The sequence below is a fragment of the Sceloporus occidentalis genome, unplaced genomic scaffold (genome assembly GCF_023333645.1).
Source record: "Sceloporus occidentalis isolate IW3139 unplaced genomic scaffold, rSceOcc1.0.p SCAF_4, whole genome shotgun sequence".
NCBI classification, from domain to species: Eukaryota; Metazoa; Chordata; class Lepidosauria; order Squamata; family Phrynosomatidae; genus Sceloporus; species Sceloporus occidentalis.
The window spans coordinates 6,432,525-6,449,909 of NW_028316984.1; the positions used below are offsets into that span (position 1 = coordinate 6,432,525).

General features: G+C 40.3%; 1 protein-coding gene across 4 annotated transcripts in view; it reads right to left on the minus strand.

The window, feature by feature from the left end:
- Nucleotides 1–5,587: 5,587 nt before the first annotated feature.
- Nucleotides 5,588–17,385, minus strand: part of LOC149313463 (transcription factor AP-2-beta) — a 79,415-nt gene continuing 67,617 nt past the window's right edge. For 2 of the 4 annotated variants that reach the window (XM_089523211.1, XM_089523209.1), the window contains 2 exons: nt 8,035–8,294; nt 5,588–5,983 (listed from right to left, as the gene is read on the minus strand). In XM_089523211.1, the coding sequence (XP_089379337.1) occupies nt 5,943–5,983; nt 8,035–8,294 (301 nt within the window). In that variant the 3' untranslated portion in view covers nt 5,588–5,942. Of the gene's footprint in view, nt 8,295–17,385 lie in introns of all 4 variants that reach the window. The other 2 variants (XM_089523213.1, XM_089523212.1) reach the window with 1 other exon arrangement.

Below are 17,385 nucleotides of genomic sequence, written 5' to 3' on the forward strand. Positions count from 1 at the left end.
TGATTTTGTGGGTGGATCACAAGTACTTCAGTGTGCATACCCTTTGTCTACTTCCAGAGAAGGGCTCCTGGCACTTCCAAATAAAAGGCACAATGGCATACCTGTTCTTTCTTTACTCCCAAATGAGATAGGCCAAACGCCAGATTTGGAAACTACGGCCTGTTACAGACTGCCAAAATAAAGCTGCTTGGGGTCTCTTTGGAGGTATGCTGTTTAAATGATGCATGGGTCCTAAGAGTCCGGAGGTCGCTCCAAAGCCACACTCCATTCCTAAGCACTGGAGTGCAGCTTTGGTGCAGCTTCTGGATTCTTAGGATGCATGCATCATTTAAATAGCATACCTCCAAAGAGACCTGAAGCAGCTTTATTTTGGCAGACTGTAACAGGCCTACATTTCTCTTCTTTTACTAGGCATACCTGCCTTTATGAGTTTTACAAGGCAAGTAGAATTGCAGCATCTCACTGCATGCAGCTATAGCAAAGTGAAAGGCTTCATATTCTGGATTTCCACTTCTTCAAAAAAACATATACATGTTAATTTATTTACCATTTAACAATGGATTGGATGGGTCTGCTCTAATTGGATTTAGGGCATGGCTTTTAAACCTATTTCTTAGGTGGCCAGCTTTGAACCACCCTTTGTAGCTGTGCCTTTTCACAGCAGTTTCACATGCAGATAGCAACAGGTGATATGTTTATTTTATTTCATGCAGTTTCTTCTATGCATTCTTGTATCTTAGGTAAACCAGAGAATTCCTTCCCCGCCACATTAGCAGCTCACAAGGGACCCCATATGTCTAATTCAAATTGTCATTACAGTTGCAGATCGTCCACAATAAAGATTTTCTTAACTGCCTACATGACTGTGGAAAAAACACGCATGCACTCCAGGGGAACTTCCTATTCTCTACCCTCACCATCAGATTTTCTAACTGCAATCCATTGGCCAACACTGCCTAAATATCATTTGATTTTGAGCAGACTGGAGGTGATTAAATGGGGAATGCTAATGTTGTTTTTCATAGGCAATCAAGAAGGGATGTCATATTGAGGAGTCTGGAGAAGGGCAGGTTAAGAGGTGATATGATAGCCCTGTTTAAATATTTGAAGGGATGTCATACTGAGGAGGGAGCAAGCTTGTTTTCTGCTGCTCCAGAGAACAGGACCAGGAACAATGGAAAAGAGATTCCACCTCAACATTAGGAGGAACTTCCCTACAGTAAGGGCTGTCGGACAGTGGAACACATTCCCTCGGAGTCTATGGAGTCTCTTCCTTGGAGGTCTTTAAGCAGAGGCTGGATGGCCATCTGTCAATGGGGATGCTTTGATTGAGATTTCCTGCATGGCAGAATGGGGTTGGACTGGATGGCCCTTGTGGTCTCTTCCAACTCTATGATTCTATGATCATGGGTAAATGTCATTTAGACCAATGAAATTTCTTCAGAAATAAGCTGAACATGGTGGCCACTATTTCTAAGGAGCTTGTTTTAATAGGCTGCACCATGAAGATGGTGCTATAAGAGTATACACCTTTGAATTTCTGATACTGCATACATTTTCCTCACAATCACAGGATGCCCATGAAGCTAATTTCCTTGAGCGGAATAGCCAGCATAACTTTCAGGAGCAACTGAGTCTGCTTGCATGCTTCTAGGGGGGGGAAAAGGCTATTCCAATTGTTAGTCCTAACTATGGAAAACCTATTAAATCAGGGGAATGGATATAAGAGTTGATGGAACAAATCTTATTGATTAAACAGATCTACTGTAGCTTGCACTAACAATGGGATTTAGTCCATAAACCCTGAGTGTATATTTGAGAGGAGTAAGAATTACTCTACTAGAAAATTAATACAAGCTTCGATGTGTATTGTATTAGTCACAACTCAGTAGTAAAGGTTTGCATAGATCCTGTTTAGTATACAGCATCTCTAAGCAGGGCTGGGAAAGCCTCCTGTCTAAGGGTAAGTAGACAATTTTCATTCTGAAGACACCAATACTTCCAAAGGTAATTCAATGGTCTCACCAGCTGAAGTCAGCAAGGGGGGGGGGGGCTTCCCATGTTTCTATGGTTTTGAATCAGCTGCTTTACGTTGCTACAGGTTCTTGTAGTTTGGAGATTAAACTACATTTTAAAGACAGCTTACCCATAATTGTCTCCCTATCTCAGCAAAACTCATGTAAGTGAAGTTCTGAGAAAGACCAGATACCTGTTAGCCAACCCTTGGACAAGGGCCACAAAATTAAGCCAATTTAAATTTGAAGGGTGGATATTCCTACATTATAATAAGGCAGAGGTTTTGGTTCCCTTGATTCATAAGAAAGCATCATGTGATTAGAATGCCTTTTTTTCAGCTCTTTTTGTATGTTGATGTTTTCCTTAATTCAGTGAAACTGCTCATCCCAGGCAAAACTTTTTAATTTCAGGCAACAGGATATGCCTTAGCTGATCCTTCTCTTGTTAAAAGTTAGTTTGGGCAGTGCAAGCTTGGCACTCTGGGTTGAAAATTACTAAATTATTCTTGAGGTGTATAAAAAACTAGCTGTGTTTATACAATTTTCCAGATAGGTTTCTATATGTGAAAGCTAACAAATATGGGTTGGGAGAATGATTAATCAATATTGCGGCTGTCTTCAAGTTCTCCAAAGTGTTATCTAAAGCCGTAGGGAAAGGAACAGTTACATTTCCTTCCATTCCTCCTTCCTTTTGGATGCTGGAGTGTACACAGGAAAGATATAAATATCAGGAGTGCAAAATAAAGAAATTAAAAAATAATAAGTTTTTACCTAATGAATACTGTTTAAGTCTGATTAATTTTAACAGGAATGATTATATCCTTGATTCTCCAGAAAAATAAAGGAGACTGGCATTGGTTGGAGTGACCTATAATTCTGAAATTATGGCTTTAACCATAAGACCATGCAAAAGGATTTTGTAGCACCTTTGAGACTAACTGCAAATAAAATTTGTAGCATAAACTTTTGTTAGACTGGGTCTATTTTCTCATGCATCTGAGGAAGCAGACCTAGTTTACAAAAGATTATGCTACAACTTCTTTCACGCAGTCTCAAAGATGCTACAAGATGCCTTTGTATACTGGTATTTTAGACTAATGCAGCCATGTCTCTGAATTCCTAATCAGAATAGTCTTACTTGGGCAGCATCTGTACTGCAGAAATAATGCAGTTTGACACCACTTTAACTGCCATGTTTGTAGTTTGTTGCAGCACCGGAGCGGAGCTCTGAAGCTGCAAAAAACTACAGTTCCCAGAATTCCATAGTCCTGAGCCATGAAAGTTAGAGTGGTGTCAAACTTCATTATTTCTGCAGTGCAGATGCAGCCTTAATAGGATAAAAAGGAAGGGGGGATATAGCAAAACGTTAAGACTGACTTATATCAGGAAGAGATGCCATAGATTTCAAATCTGGTTCTTCAGATATAAATTAAAATTTAAGTTTTCAGATGAATGCTTGATAAAATAGTTCTACCTAAGACTCCAAAATTTTAATGGGTTAATGAATTAATCATTTACATTTTTAATTGTGCTCATGAATTGGAAAGTCAAAAATGTTCAGGAGAACAATTTTTTTAGGAAGCATTCTTCCTTTTCACTCCAATAGGAGACAGTGACTCTTTGAAACTGGATCACTTTATTTTATTTTATTTAAAAATTATTCTTGTTGCTGTATATCCATCAGTTTTTGTTATATGCCAGTTTAATCAACTAAAACCAATATGGCTGATTAACTAAGATTTCTTAATCAGGTTGACAGCTCAATTCTGTGCTCTGTCTCTCTTGCATAACTTGCTTCAGCGAGATGCAAAACTTAGTGGCCAGAGGACTTGCATCGGAGCTGGGCAGTAGAATGTGCATCCATACACATCAGCATTGAAGATGAAAGCTTAATGCTTCATACACAGCTGAGTGGAATACTTGGACTCAGGCCTGATTCCCATTAGAGTCAATGAGGTTTAGCTGTGAGGCCTTTAATACTGTACACAGAACTTCCATTGATTAAATAAACTTCCTTCCTAGATTACATGCTCAGAACTGTACCCTAAATTTGGCCACATCCAATCAATTCTACGTTAATCATCTTGTGAATAAGTGTTCTAAAAACCAAAAATATGCCTCAGGTCATGACAGAAAAATCTGTGTGAAAATACTGGCTTAATTTCAAGTACATCTTGTGGGTTTGAAATTAGGAATCATTGGCCTGTTACAGACTGCCAAAATAAAGCTGCTTCGGGTCTCTTTGGAAGTATGCTGTTTAAATGATGCATGCATCCTAAGAATCCGGAAGCTGCACCAAAGCTGCACTCCTATGCTTAGGAATGGAGTGTGGCTTTGGTGCGACCTCCGGACTCTTAGGACCCATGCATCATTTAAATAGCATACCTCCAAAGAGACCCGAAGCAGCTTTATTTTGGCGGTCTGTAACAGGCCTTAGAGACCAGTTCTATAGAGACAATATGTACCACAGACATTGCACAGTTTACTGTATGGAACATGGGAGGGATAATCACTCAGGTTGTACATTTAGAATCTATGCCTTCATACCTGATGCATCTGCATGTGTCTGTCTTTGTTGTTATTGTTGTGTGCCTTCAAGTCATTTCAGACTTACGGAGACTCTTAAGATGAATCTATCATGGGGCTTTCTTTGGCAAGATTTATTTAGAGGGAGGTTGTTTTTCCTTCCTCTGAGGCTGAGAGAATGTGACTTGCCCAAGGTGTATTAAGATTCAGTAGGAGACTATAGTTGATAACAGCTGTCTAACATTTGTTGCACATCTGTGAAGCAGATATGTGCAACTGCTTCAAATATGACATTGACCGCTGTATTCTCCATCTATACTGTATCAAATGACTTACAGTAGGTTTTTACAGCAGACTGAAAGAACTACAGTGAATGGAGTCAAACTTTCCAGCCCTCTACTTCCCTTAAGCAGACGTTCTGTCAGAATAAATGTAACTTATGGCCATGTAATGTGTTTAGGATCTATTCCCATCTATTAGAATGAATTCAGCAGTTGAGGGCAAAGTGATGTATAAACATACAATGTTTTAACAAAAGGGAAATTATCTTTCTATACTCCATAGACATTGTCAAATAAACAAAATCTTTCCAAGCTGACAACATGCAGGGTGAAATTATCTTCTTGTACTGTACCATGATTTTTCTAAATATTCCAGGCAAGAAGATAAAACATTTAAAACATCATTTATAAAACATACTGTAATGCTCTTAATTTGCGCAAATGATTGGAAGCTGTCTGATTCTCCCATCTGAAACATGCTGTTCATCTTCTAAATCAAAATTTGCAAACCTGTTTTAACAACCTGGGGAAAGCAGATTTACTCAAAATGAGCTACTAAGGCCTATTACAGACTGCCAAAATAAAGCTGCTTCGGGTCTCTTTGGAGGTATGCTGTTTAAATGATGCATGCATCCTAAGAATCCAGAAGCTGCAGCAAAGCTTTACTCCAGTGTTTAGGAATGGCGTGTGGCTTTGGCACACCCTCCGGACTCTGCGGACCCATGCATCATTTAAATAGCATACTTCCAAAGAGACCTGAAGCAGCTTTATTTTGGCAGTCTGTAACAGGCCCAACTTAAAGATGCACAAGGATCCTCTTCCCTTGCAGCTCCACCCTCATCCTCTGAAGAAGAACTACATTTAACAATTCTGCCTGACACTGCACACCAAATGCTATTGCCCCTTCCCAAAACTTTTCTACATACTGGAGAAAATAGTATTCGCCTCTCAATATGACACAACCTATTCAGTTACCATTGCTTTGCTTAATCTTTTCCCTTTGAGCTTCTTTAAAGAAGTACACCTGCAGAATTACAAAACAGCTGGTTTTGACTTGAAAAGGAAAAATGTCAGAACTGTGGATTTTCATCTCTGTACCTGATGAAATGTGTAGGGAGTTCTAGTCCTCTTTGAAGAAGTTCATAAGCCAAGCGGGCAAAGCTTTGGGAAACCAAAAAAATAAAATAAAAAGGGTACATACTCCTAAGAAGGAAATTGCATACTTATCAAGACATTCTTGTAACTAACAATCCTTTAAAAAAAGATGAGTGTGAGATCTGAGATATTTTGGAAAAAGACTGATATAGTTGAGGAGCAGGCAATCAGAGTAAGAATCAGCAGTCTAGCATCTCTCTCTCAGCACATTATCCCCAGTCTCAGAACCCCATTGACATACATGGAGCTCTCTGCATATAGGGGTTCTCCTGTTTATTTCAGTGATGCACCTATGTGTGCACATTTCTCAGCACACTCCGAGGTACCACCTCAAGTAAAACATAGGGTTCATTGTGATACAAAGAAAACTCTTATAGATGGGAGAGCTCCATGAACACCTTAGAAGTCCTGCATCCAGAAGGAATTGTCAAAATGCCAGGGTGGCAAGATCATACTAATTTCAATCCCAGGGCCATTTCTGATATAACATTTCTCCTCTACAGAAGGCATGTACATAAAAATGTTTTATCTGTGGCCTGTTACAGACTGCCAAAATAAAGCTGCTTCGGGTCTCTTTGGAGGTATGCTGTTTAAATGATGCATGCATCCTAAGAATCCGCACCAAAGCTGCCCTCCAGTGCTTAGGAATAGAGTGTGGCTTTGGCGCGACCTCCAGACTCTTAGGACCCATGCATCATTTAAATAGCATACCTCCAAAGAGAACCGAAGCAGCTTTATTTTGGCAGTCTGTAAGAGGCCTAAATTTTAAAAGTCATTTTTAAAAGAACTACCCACAAGCAGGAGAGTCTCCTCCTCTTAATTTTCATAGTTATTGTTTACCAGTCTAACATTTTTCAAATATTTGAAAAAGACAGACATTGTACTGCAGGTTAAGGGCTCATATGTTAGACAACAGCCTTATTATCAATCCTGTTGATCCAGATGTAGTAGTGTTTAGAGCATATGCTTGAACTCAATGGGAATTAAGTTAGCCATCTGATTTAAGTTCAGCTCATTTCAGTATGTCTATTTTAGGCATGACTGTGTGCAAGCCAATATTCCATTATATTATGTCCATCCCAATATTTCCCTGGATCTCATAAAAGCTCTTACTGTCAGTGACAATTGCAAGTTGCAGTCTCAGAATTTTGTGATTAGATATGCTAAATGTCTGGTTTGTAGTGAACTGTCAGTTTAGAGAAATATCTCACACTGAGGGTTCAAAGTAGGTATAGTTTTACTTCTTTGGAGCCTGAGCTTGTTAACTGTATGTGTAGTAGCTTGTTTTTCTTCCTAACAGCTCCTAATCTAGACAAAACCAGAGAATAAGTCTGTTTCTCCCCTTTCCCCTCACTCTTAACAAGTCTGTAGGCCATAGACTATTAGTAAAGCCTAACTATTCTGATAACACAGAGAGGCAATGGCAAGATGTCACACAAATAAGGAGCTACGGTTGGGCAGAATTTAAAGCATGAAAGTTTGCTCTGACCACCCCAATGTAAAATAAATCCATCCCTTAGAAGGTTTTTGCTTTTTCTACTTTAGATAGAGACACTTAAAAAAAAACCAAAAACCAAACAACAACACAGTAATACAGAAACCGACTATGGATTCAGTCAACATATCAACATTATCAAAATGATTCTTCCAATAAGTTATTGATTGCTTTTACATCTATTATTATTATTATTATTATTATTATTTTCATTTCCCCATCCCCTCCCCATAAAAAAGATTGTAGAAGGATAGAAGTGGAAATTCCTGGAAGTTGTCTTGAAAAGTTCCTCTGTAAAAGCCACCAAGCCACTGTTTCTGCTCCATTGTGCGCCTCTCACCTTTAGTTCCTTAAAAAAAAATATTTTGGGTGTAACCTACCTAGTATAATTCTTCCAAAGCCCAATCCAATATTTTAAAGCTAAAATTAAAATGTTTCTAAAAATGTTTCTCTCTCTCTTTCTCTCTGCTTTTTTTTTTCCTTTTAATTTTTTCCCCTAATTTCATTAGCTTCATTTTGTTTCATTTTCTGTGCTTCTCTTCCTTGTCTCCAGTTTTACTACCTGGTCCTTCTCCAGAAGTGTGCCTGTTAGCAGAGTTGTTGTTCAAGAACATCTTGTCCATGCCTTTCAGAGCTTCCGTCAGATAGTTCTGGAGAGCAGTCAGGGCAGCGCATATGGCTGGGGACCCAAAGCCATGGGTGATGAGGCTGAAGTGAGTCAAGCAGCTCTGGATCCCTGGTTCCAAAATGTGGCTAGGCCTGCTATTGCCAATGGGTGTCCTGTCCTGGGCCAAGAGATCAGTAAATTCTTTACAAAGTTGCCTGTAGAGGAAGAAGACACAAAGCAGATAACAAGAGCCAAGACTGGGCAGCATAAGCCAACTTTATTATCAGTGGCATCACCAGGCTTGGTGACACCCAATGTGGGGGGGGGCTGCCAAGGGGAAGGGCAGCCAAAGCTTGCTTGATCTCTCCTCCCACTGCCTTGCTCACCTGCTGCTATTGCCACTATCCCAACTCCCTCGCTGGGGAGTGAACTGGGCTGGTGACAAAGCCACAAGGGGCACACTCACCCCTCCACTGCAGTGGGAGGATGGCCTCACCAGATGTCACTTCTCCTGTGTGGTGCAGTTCAAAAACCTCACACCCATGACACCACTGTTCATTACTAACACTCTGTAAAATATACTTATCATGATCTCACACTTAGTACAGTCACTTTCAGGATACGTGGAAAGACTGCTGTTTCCTCTCAGTCCCCCCCCCCCCTTTCAATCACATTTGTACTGTCCTCCTCCAAAGAGCTCAGGTTGTAGAAATTATTCTATTCTGTCTTCACAGCAATCCAAACTGAGAGACTGGGCCAGCCCTTAGCAATGTTGTTGTAGTGGCATTTCCAGCTGCAGAAGCAAGGAGATCAAGCCTTTGGGGTAAATCCAGCCTGAATATTTTCAACATTTTTAGTGAGTGCTAGAGTCATATCATCCTAGAGTTGGAAGGAAGCACAAGCCCATCTAGTCCCGCCACTTGCCATGTTGGAATACAATAAAAATTACCATCCAAGCTCTGTTTAAAGACCTCCAAGGAAATCTATTCCAGGGTCAAACAGCATTTGTAGTAAATAAATAATAAATAAAATAAACCTTATTCTTATACCCCGCCTTTCAGCTGCAGCAACCAAGACGGCTTACATGACTAGAATATGTAGTATGTAGTAAGAGCAGTTCTTGCTAATATTTAGATGGAAGCTCTTTTCTTCTCATTTGAATCCATTGGTTCATGTTCTAGTCTCTAGTGCAGCAGAAATCAAGCTCACTCCACTTTCTACATGACATCCTTTCAGATATTTAAAGAAAGCTATTATGTCACCTCTTAAAGATATCTATGATGTCATACCATTCTGTGTGAAAACTCCAGGACATCTAGAGAATTACTGCTTTGGAATGAGGCTCCAACCTCACTTCAACAGAAAAGGGAATGAATATCTATGTGTCCATCCCTTGTGGGAAGGAATGCTCTACTTTAGCTGCATTATCCCATGCAGAAAACAAATAGCTGGAAAGGATAAAAGGTCTCAGACCAAAAGGCAGCACAGAGAAACAGAATCAATACCATCAGTGTAGACAACTCTATGCACACTCCATAGGGTGTAAACCCTATTGAACCAAAAGAGGCTTGCTTTTGAGAAGATGTGCCTAAAATTTCACCATCAATCAGTTCCCTCGGTGTAACATCCATTCACATATCAATCCTCTGCTCCTCTAGTGGCCTGTTCAGACTGCACTGTGGAGCACCACTACCAGACAGGCAGTGGTTATTGATCGAAACCTTGGCATGTGCTTAGAAAGGAGGCACTATTTGCACTTTACAGAACAAGAAGATCAATACCAGACTTGTCCAAGGTTATGTAATAGGTTCATAGCTCAGCAGCAGTCTGAACTCGGATAGAACAGTTTTACCTAGACAAAGGATTCTCAAATTCTACTGCCATGAACTTCTCTAAACTGACCAAAAAAATGGGCTAGTACAATTCCTTAATTGAAATGTAGATAAAAAATTCAATTTTGAGGAAACTCGGGACAAAGGACAACCTAAATGCAACATGCTGGACTAGAATTCAAAATCTGAAAGAAAAAAATAAATCTGTAGAGTGCAGCATATCACAGGCTCTCAGGCTTATAGAAAGGGGCATTCTGCACTGGAAGAGGATGGTATATGTATGGAGGGAGGGGAGAAGAGCTCTAGAGACTTTTTATTCCAGAGTAACAGGGCAGTTTATGACCCCCCTCCCCCTCCCTTCTGGTAACTGAATACGGTGATAAAAGAGCTTTCAAGCATTTAAGTGCTGACACTTCTTGCAATTTTAATTAAAATCAAAAGGTTGTATTTCAGCTAATTAGCTTCTCTTTAAGTTCAGTGTATGTTTAGACCTACAATCAAAATCAAAGATTGTGTTGACTCAAATGGCATAGATTCCCAGGGAACTATTTATAGGATTGCAGTACTATAAATAGGATTGAGATTTCACAGTCTGTGGTTTCTTTATTTTTTCCAGATTTGTGATTTATGATGGAGCAGTTCTTTGAAGTAATTTTGAAAAACCCAGGACAAAAGGGCAGCCCCTGTTGAATGACAATGGATCTTCCCTGAGGTTTTACTGTAGGGACAGTCTTCTACTTTAAAGATCTGCCACTGCACCATTGAAGAAGATAGTGCCTGTCTCCTGGCTGAATAGAAATGGGACAAAAAGAAAATGGGCAGGGAGCACAGTAGATGCCTACACTTAACTAAAGGCCACATAGACCTTATACAGCCTTATAGCCTCCTTCTGCTGACATGACAGATCTGATCCATCAGCTCTGATGGATATACCACACCAACAATCTTTAGCAAGTCAAACTGTTTCCTTGCCAGTATTGAGATTGCTTTTTTAAAATGCATAATCTATAAAGCACAGAGTCACTTTAAGAGCTATTTGCTATGAATAAATGTATTCTGCACATTAAAAAGACTAAGCTGAAGGACTGTGGGAAGTCAGCTTCTTCTTCCGGACACAATGGCTGTAGAAAATGAAGTGGGGGCAGTGCTTGGGATGTTTTCAAAATTTAACAAAGGAACTTAAACCTCACTCTCACATTATTACAAACATGAAAACTTGATGAGGTGTGTGTGTGTGGGGGGGGGGGGGTCATATGTGCATTATATTGCTTTCTATTGTTCCACTCTACAAGACAGCTTTGCAAATGTAAACATGTTTGGCGATTCTTTGTTTTTAAAATTAATAGTAATAAAATAAAAATAAGAATATGCATATTGTTCACTTGTCTGGGTTTTACTGACGTGATGGTTAGCACAAATTCATTAAGTTTGCTACTTGGAGGATTAATGTTTACCTTATTTTCCCCACCCCTCTTTCTCAGGTTAAAATTCTGCCAACAGTTCAGTCTACTGTTTCACTGGTATATAATATGCAGCCTGCAGAATAGTTCCTAGGCCATTTTCTCTCTCTTTCCCTCTCCTCTCTCAAACTGCCAGCCTCTTTATATTACCTGCACCATTTCAGGCAACAGATGGTGCTCCCACAACTTAAATATTATAAGGCAGACTGTGTTCTTTTTACCTTACATAAAGCAACTCTTCACGCTGGGAAAACTAGAAAAACCCTAGCAACTAAGAAACTAGCACAGTCTTACTTCCAGCATTCTCCACAGAATGTTTGACATGAGCTAGTGTCATCATCATTAGAAACCTCACCTATATTCTCAAGTGACACACTGAGACATAGCTCAGCCACCTCCTCAGCTGTTTGCATGAGGCCTAAGCCTCAGTCCACTTCACAGAGCTTTGATCTGATGTTCTGCCTCACTGGTGGGAGTTGCATTTGATGGAAGGAAAAGGTTTCTATCTATGGAAGTTTGTAAATTTAAAGAAGAATCCCATGCTGCTGTAATCAGCAATATATACTATGTTGGCACAGGCAAGTGTTTCGGGGTGGGTGGGGAATACCAGGAACTGTGACTGGCAGACCTCTGCTGCTACATTGACACAAAAGAAGGGGCAGTTACTAAACAGGCAATACACACTTGGCACCCTCTCAGAATTTTCAGCACTGCAGTACAAGGCACTTCTTATATTCTTAAGCAAGATACAGTGGATAACAGAAGAAATGCTTCAAGCAGTATAGGAAAGAAGAGCAGATAGGAACAAAACCCAAACCATGAATGCAACTGTCCAATGAGTAGTCTGTAAAGATAAAGAGAACTACTATAATAACCAATGCAAAGAAATAGAAGACAACAAAAAAGAAAAAATAGATATCTCTTCCACAAGATCCAGGAATTCAAAGGGAAGTTTAAACTGGGAACAGGGATGCTCTATGACAGTGATGGTGAACCTTTTAGGGGCTGAGTGCCCAAACTAAAATGTCTTTTGGCACCGGGTGTTACCTGATGCAGAGGCAGGACTTCTGCCCTCTGGGGGCAAGACTTCCAGGGCGGGACTTCTCTCCCCCGTCCTCCCAGGCCTTCCCGGGGGAGGGGCAAGGACAGAACTCCTCCTCACCGCACGCAGAGAGGCAGCTGAAGGCAGTGGGGATCTGGGACGAGGAGGAAGAGTTATGTGCCTCTTCCTCCCCCTCCTCCGGTGCCATTCCTGGTCTCCAGATGCCTCCAAAGAGGCAACTGGAGGCCCGGGAGGGTATGGAAGGAGGAGGAAAAGGTGCATGCCTCTCCCTCCTCCTCCCCACACACTGTCTCCTCCCTTCAGCTGCCTCCAAAGAGGCAACTAGAGGCCATGAAGGGTCTAGAAAGAGTCAGTCAGTCAGTCAACCTTTATTAGGCATAGAAAAACAACATGCATTTACAATAAAACTTCTGGATCATTATTAAAATTTAAACCATAATCTTGTTGCCTCCACCAGAAAATTGGTCATTAACCTGGTAGTGTGTGGCTTCCGATCTTCCAATAGGTATTCCACTGATAACCCATTCAAAGAGATATTCATTTCCAGTAACCTTCTTGACATTTATATACAATGGACAAAGCAATACAATGTGATGAAGAACGTCTGGAGCTTGATCACAGTGACATACACAATTCCAAAATGGGGTCTGCAGATATCTGCCCTGGTCACATTTGAGGGGTGTACATTCAGTCTTGCAAACAAAAAGGCCTTCCTCGACACCAGCAGTGAAAGGGTTTGAAAATAGTCTGGTATCCTACCCTGCAAGGGGGGGTGGGAATACCAAGCATCACTGGAGAACACACACTGGGAGGAGTGGGATATGTCAGTTAATATTCTCTCTCGGCAAGGCAGACCCTAATAGATTCAAGACACTCCTTTTTGGTAAGTAAAAGGAGAGACTCAACATGTAAACTTATAGAAATTACTTTACTTTCACAAAATTTAGCCCAACTAGCATAGTAAACGTCAGATAGTAGGAACCATAAAAGACTGGATCTATTAGGCCAGAAATATATCTTAAACCAAAACCTATAAGTCATCAACCAGGCTTCAGTTTCAAGAGCATTCAATCCCAGTTCTGCATAGAGAGTCAGATGGTGTGTACACATGGCGGTACAGATAATAGTCTCCTGAAAAAATGTGTCTGCAAATGTTCAATCACCTTATTAAAGGCTGGAATCCAGGTGAATAGGCTGTAAAGTAATTGCGATCTTAATTTGGCTTTGTAAATTTTTAAGGCTGCTAGAATATCCTGGTTGCCTTTTTTATAATAAAAAGATTGTATAGCCGCCAACGATCTTTTCCCTGTTTGTATTACTTTATCTCTCTGTTTACTCCATTGCCCGTTAAAATGAAAAAGGACACCAAGGTAAACATACTTTTTGACCTGTTCAATTGTTTGATTAACAATCTTCCACGTTCTTGGTACAAATCTCTTAGAAAATACCAGTATTTTGGATTTGTCAAAGTTTATCAGTAGGTGAAATTTGTCACAATATTCAGAAAACCTTTTCAAGGCTCTTACAATCCCCACCTGTCTAGAAAAAGGAGGGTCAGGTGCACGCCTCTTCCTCTTCCCCTCCTGCTCCATCCCCAGCCTTCAGCTGCCTTCAGAGAGGCAACTGGGAGCCAGGGAGAGTCTGGAAAGAGGAAGAACAGGTGCACACCTCTTCATCCTCCTGCCCCCACACCATCCCTGGCCTTCAGCTGCCTCTGAAGAGGTCACTGGAGGCTGGGGAGGGTCGGGAAGGAGGAGAAACAGGTGTGTGCCTGTTCCTCCTCCTCTCCCCATCACATGCCAGGAGAAATGTCATCACGTCCCATCTCTGGCACACATGCTATAGGTTCACCATCACAGCTCTGTGATAAAATGATGAAAGTATCACAAGACCAAGAAGAAATAAAAAGATGATGGATGCAATACAAATAAGAGCTTTATAAAATAATGAAAAAAATGAAAGACATATGGAATCAAGAATGATATGAAGATGAACCCCAGATTCAAGAAAGTGAGGTCGAAGCTGCACTAAGAGAAAGAAATTTAAAAGAATAAATCACTAGGAACAGATGATATTCCAACTGAACTGCTACTAATCCACACAGACAGACAGAATCAACTCAAGTGCTAACATGCCAACAAATATGGGAAACAAAGTGGTGGTCAACAGACTGGAAAAACTCAATATACACCCTTACCCACAACAAAAGGAGACACACAAGACTGCACCAACTATAGGACCATATCATTAATTTCCTATGCAAGCAAAATTATGCTCAAAATTAGACAATAATAATAATAATAATAATTTTTATTTCTATCTTCCCGCCTCTCCCCATGGATTGAAGCGGGATCACAACAAGGTTAAAATCACAAAGTTAAAATTACAACAGCATTAAAACCACAATAAAATAAAAACATAAAAACATAAAAAACATCAGAATCTAAAAACAGTAGCATCCATCAATCAAGGGGTCAGCTGGTCTCGTTCCATACTAATGATCTTCATAGGAGGTCAGGAGGATAAGCACGGTGAAAGAGTTCTGTCTTTACCGCCTTCTTAAAGATTTCTAGAGATGTAATAAGGTGGGTCTCCTCTGAGAGTCCATTCCAAAGTCTGGGAGCAGCTATACTAAATGCCTTCAGGGAAGTCAAAACATGTTTGGATGATGGTATCGCCAACAAATTCTTCCCACTTGTTCTAAGAGTGCGGGGCGGATTGTATAGGGAGATGCATTCCCGTAAGTAATCCAGACCCAAGTCACGTAGGACTCTAAAGACAACATAGACTCCAAACATATAAGGAGAGAGAACTTGTATGGGGTTCAGAAAAGGAAGATGTACTAGGGGCCACATTGCAAACATACTAATGTTTGGTGTGCACAAATGGAGAGCACCAGGGAATTCCAGAAAAAAAATAATTTTTAAAAATTAGCATTTGCTTTATTGATTATAGCAAAGCCTTTGACAACCTAGAACATGAAAAGCTATGGGTTGCTCTTAAAGAGATGGAAGTGCCACCACTGAAAAGAAATATTTATTTTATTTATTTATTTAGGTATTTATATCCCGCCCTTCAGCCCTAATGGCTCTCAGGGCGGCTTACAATAATATTTTTAATCAGACAGTTCCCTGCCCTCTGGCTTACAATCTAATATATGTAAGTGATCCCTTCACATTCACTGGGATTAGGGGTGCAAGACCCCATGAATGTGGAAAAACGACAAATAAAAAACCACTATTCTTTTTACCTAAGAGAACACCTCCCTAGGAATCTCCAGGTCGTCCAGTGCAGGTGTATGGTCAACATCTGCTGTAGTTTGACCATAGAATCATGCTGGAGGACCTACAAAGGACGTAGAGAAGTGTTTTCTCTAGGAAAGTCTGGATTCCCCAGCACAACTCTATGGTCAGCGTCTGGCAGAGTTGTGCTGGAGGACCTAGAGATTCTTAGAACAAATAATCAAATCCAAAAAAGTCAAAGCCACAAATGTAGAATGCCAATGGTATTCAGATCCAGAGGCTACTGTTAAAACAGAATATAATGACCACAGAGGGTGTGCATAAATTCAAAAAAAGACAATGAGGAAATTGAAATAGTTAAAGATTTCCTATATCTTGGATCAAATATTGATCAGAATGGAGACTGCACTCAAGAAATAAGAAATGACTAGGAATGGGTAGGGCAGCCATGAAAGAACTAGAGAAGATTGAAATGTGTAAAGATGTACTGTTGGCCCTCCATATCCAGATTCTTTATCCATGGTTTCAAACATCTATGGCTTGAAAATGGTAAAAATATATATGAATTCCAAAAGGCAAACCTTGATTTTGCCATTTTATATACAGGGACATCATTTTACTATTCCACTTTACTACGTATTTAATGGAACTTGAGCATTCACAGATTCTGGTATCCACTGGGGTCCTGGAATTAAGCCTGAGTGGATTTCAAGGGCCCACTGAACAACTGAAAACTGAATTGTCCAAGCCATTGTACTGTATTTCCTATCACCATGTATGAATGTGAGAGCTGAACAGTTAAGAAAGTGGATTAGAAGAGAATCAATACATGTAACATGCAGTGCTGGAGAAGAGTGCTGAGGATACTGTGTAAGGCTGAAAAGACAAACAAATGGATCAAGCCTGAACTCTCCCTGGAAGCCAGGAGGATCAAACTGAGTTTCATCCTCCTTTGGATCCTACTTTGGCCATGTTATAAGGAGGTATGAATCACTAGAAAATACAATAATGCTAGGGAAAGTAGAAGAGAGAAGAAAGAGAGGAAGACCACATGCCATATGGATAGACTCAATTAAGGAGGTCACGGGCCTGAATTTACAGAACCTAAGAAGAGCAGTGGAGGACAGGGGGTCTTGAAGATGTCTCATCAACAGGGTCACCACAAGTCAGGGTTGATTTGAGGGCAGTGAACAACAACAACAAATATTTAAAAACTAAACACCACAAATTGACACTGAAAACTAAGCAGGCAAGATTAATGTAAATCCCACTCATCCCCCTTCCCAGAAATAATGCTTGGGATAGATGGTAGACAATGGACACACATAGCTAAGAACTACAGTGATAGGTTGTAGGCCCTCTTCTACTGAAGCCAGCATGTTCTTGAATGGATCTGGATGTAGATCTGCACTTTACAGATTTATTTTACTTTATTTGAAAGCCGCTTTTCAAGAAAAAACTTTTCAAAATGCTGCGCGCGCATGTGCGCACACCCACACCAGGAATATGTATTTGTAGAATCTATATAGTAGTTTTGTTTTACAAGCTGTGGCTTAAAAAAAGGGCTGATTTGCACCCCAGGCACCCCTGAGGGCTACCAACACCCCCATTTCAGACTTTTGCTAATTTTTCAAAACATGTTCTCTATACTCCCAAGGCCATTCCACCACTTCTTAATGCCATTATGAAAGGGACACTAATAAAAACAG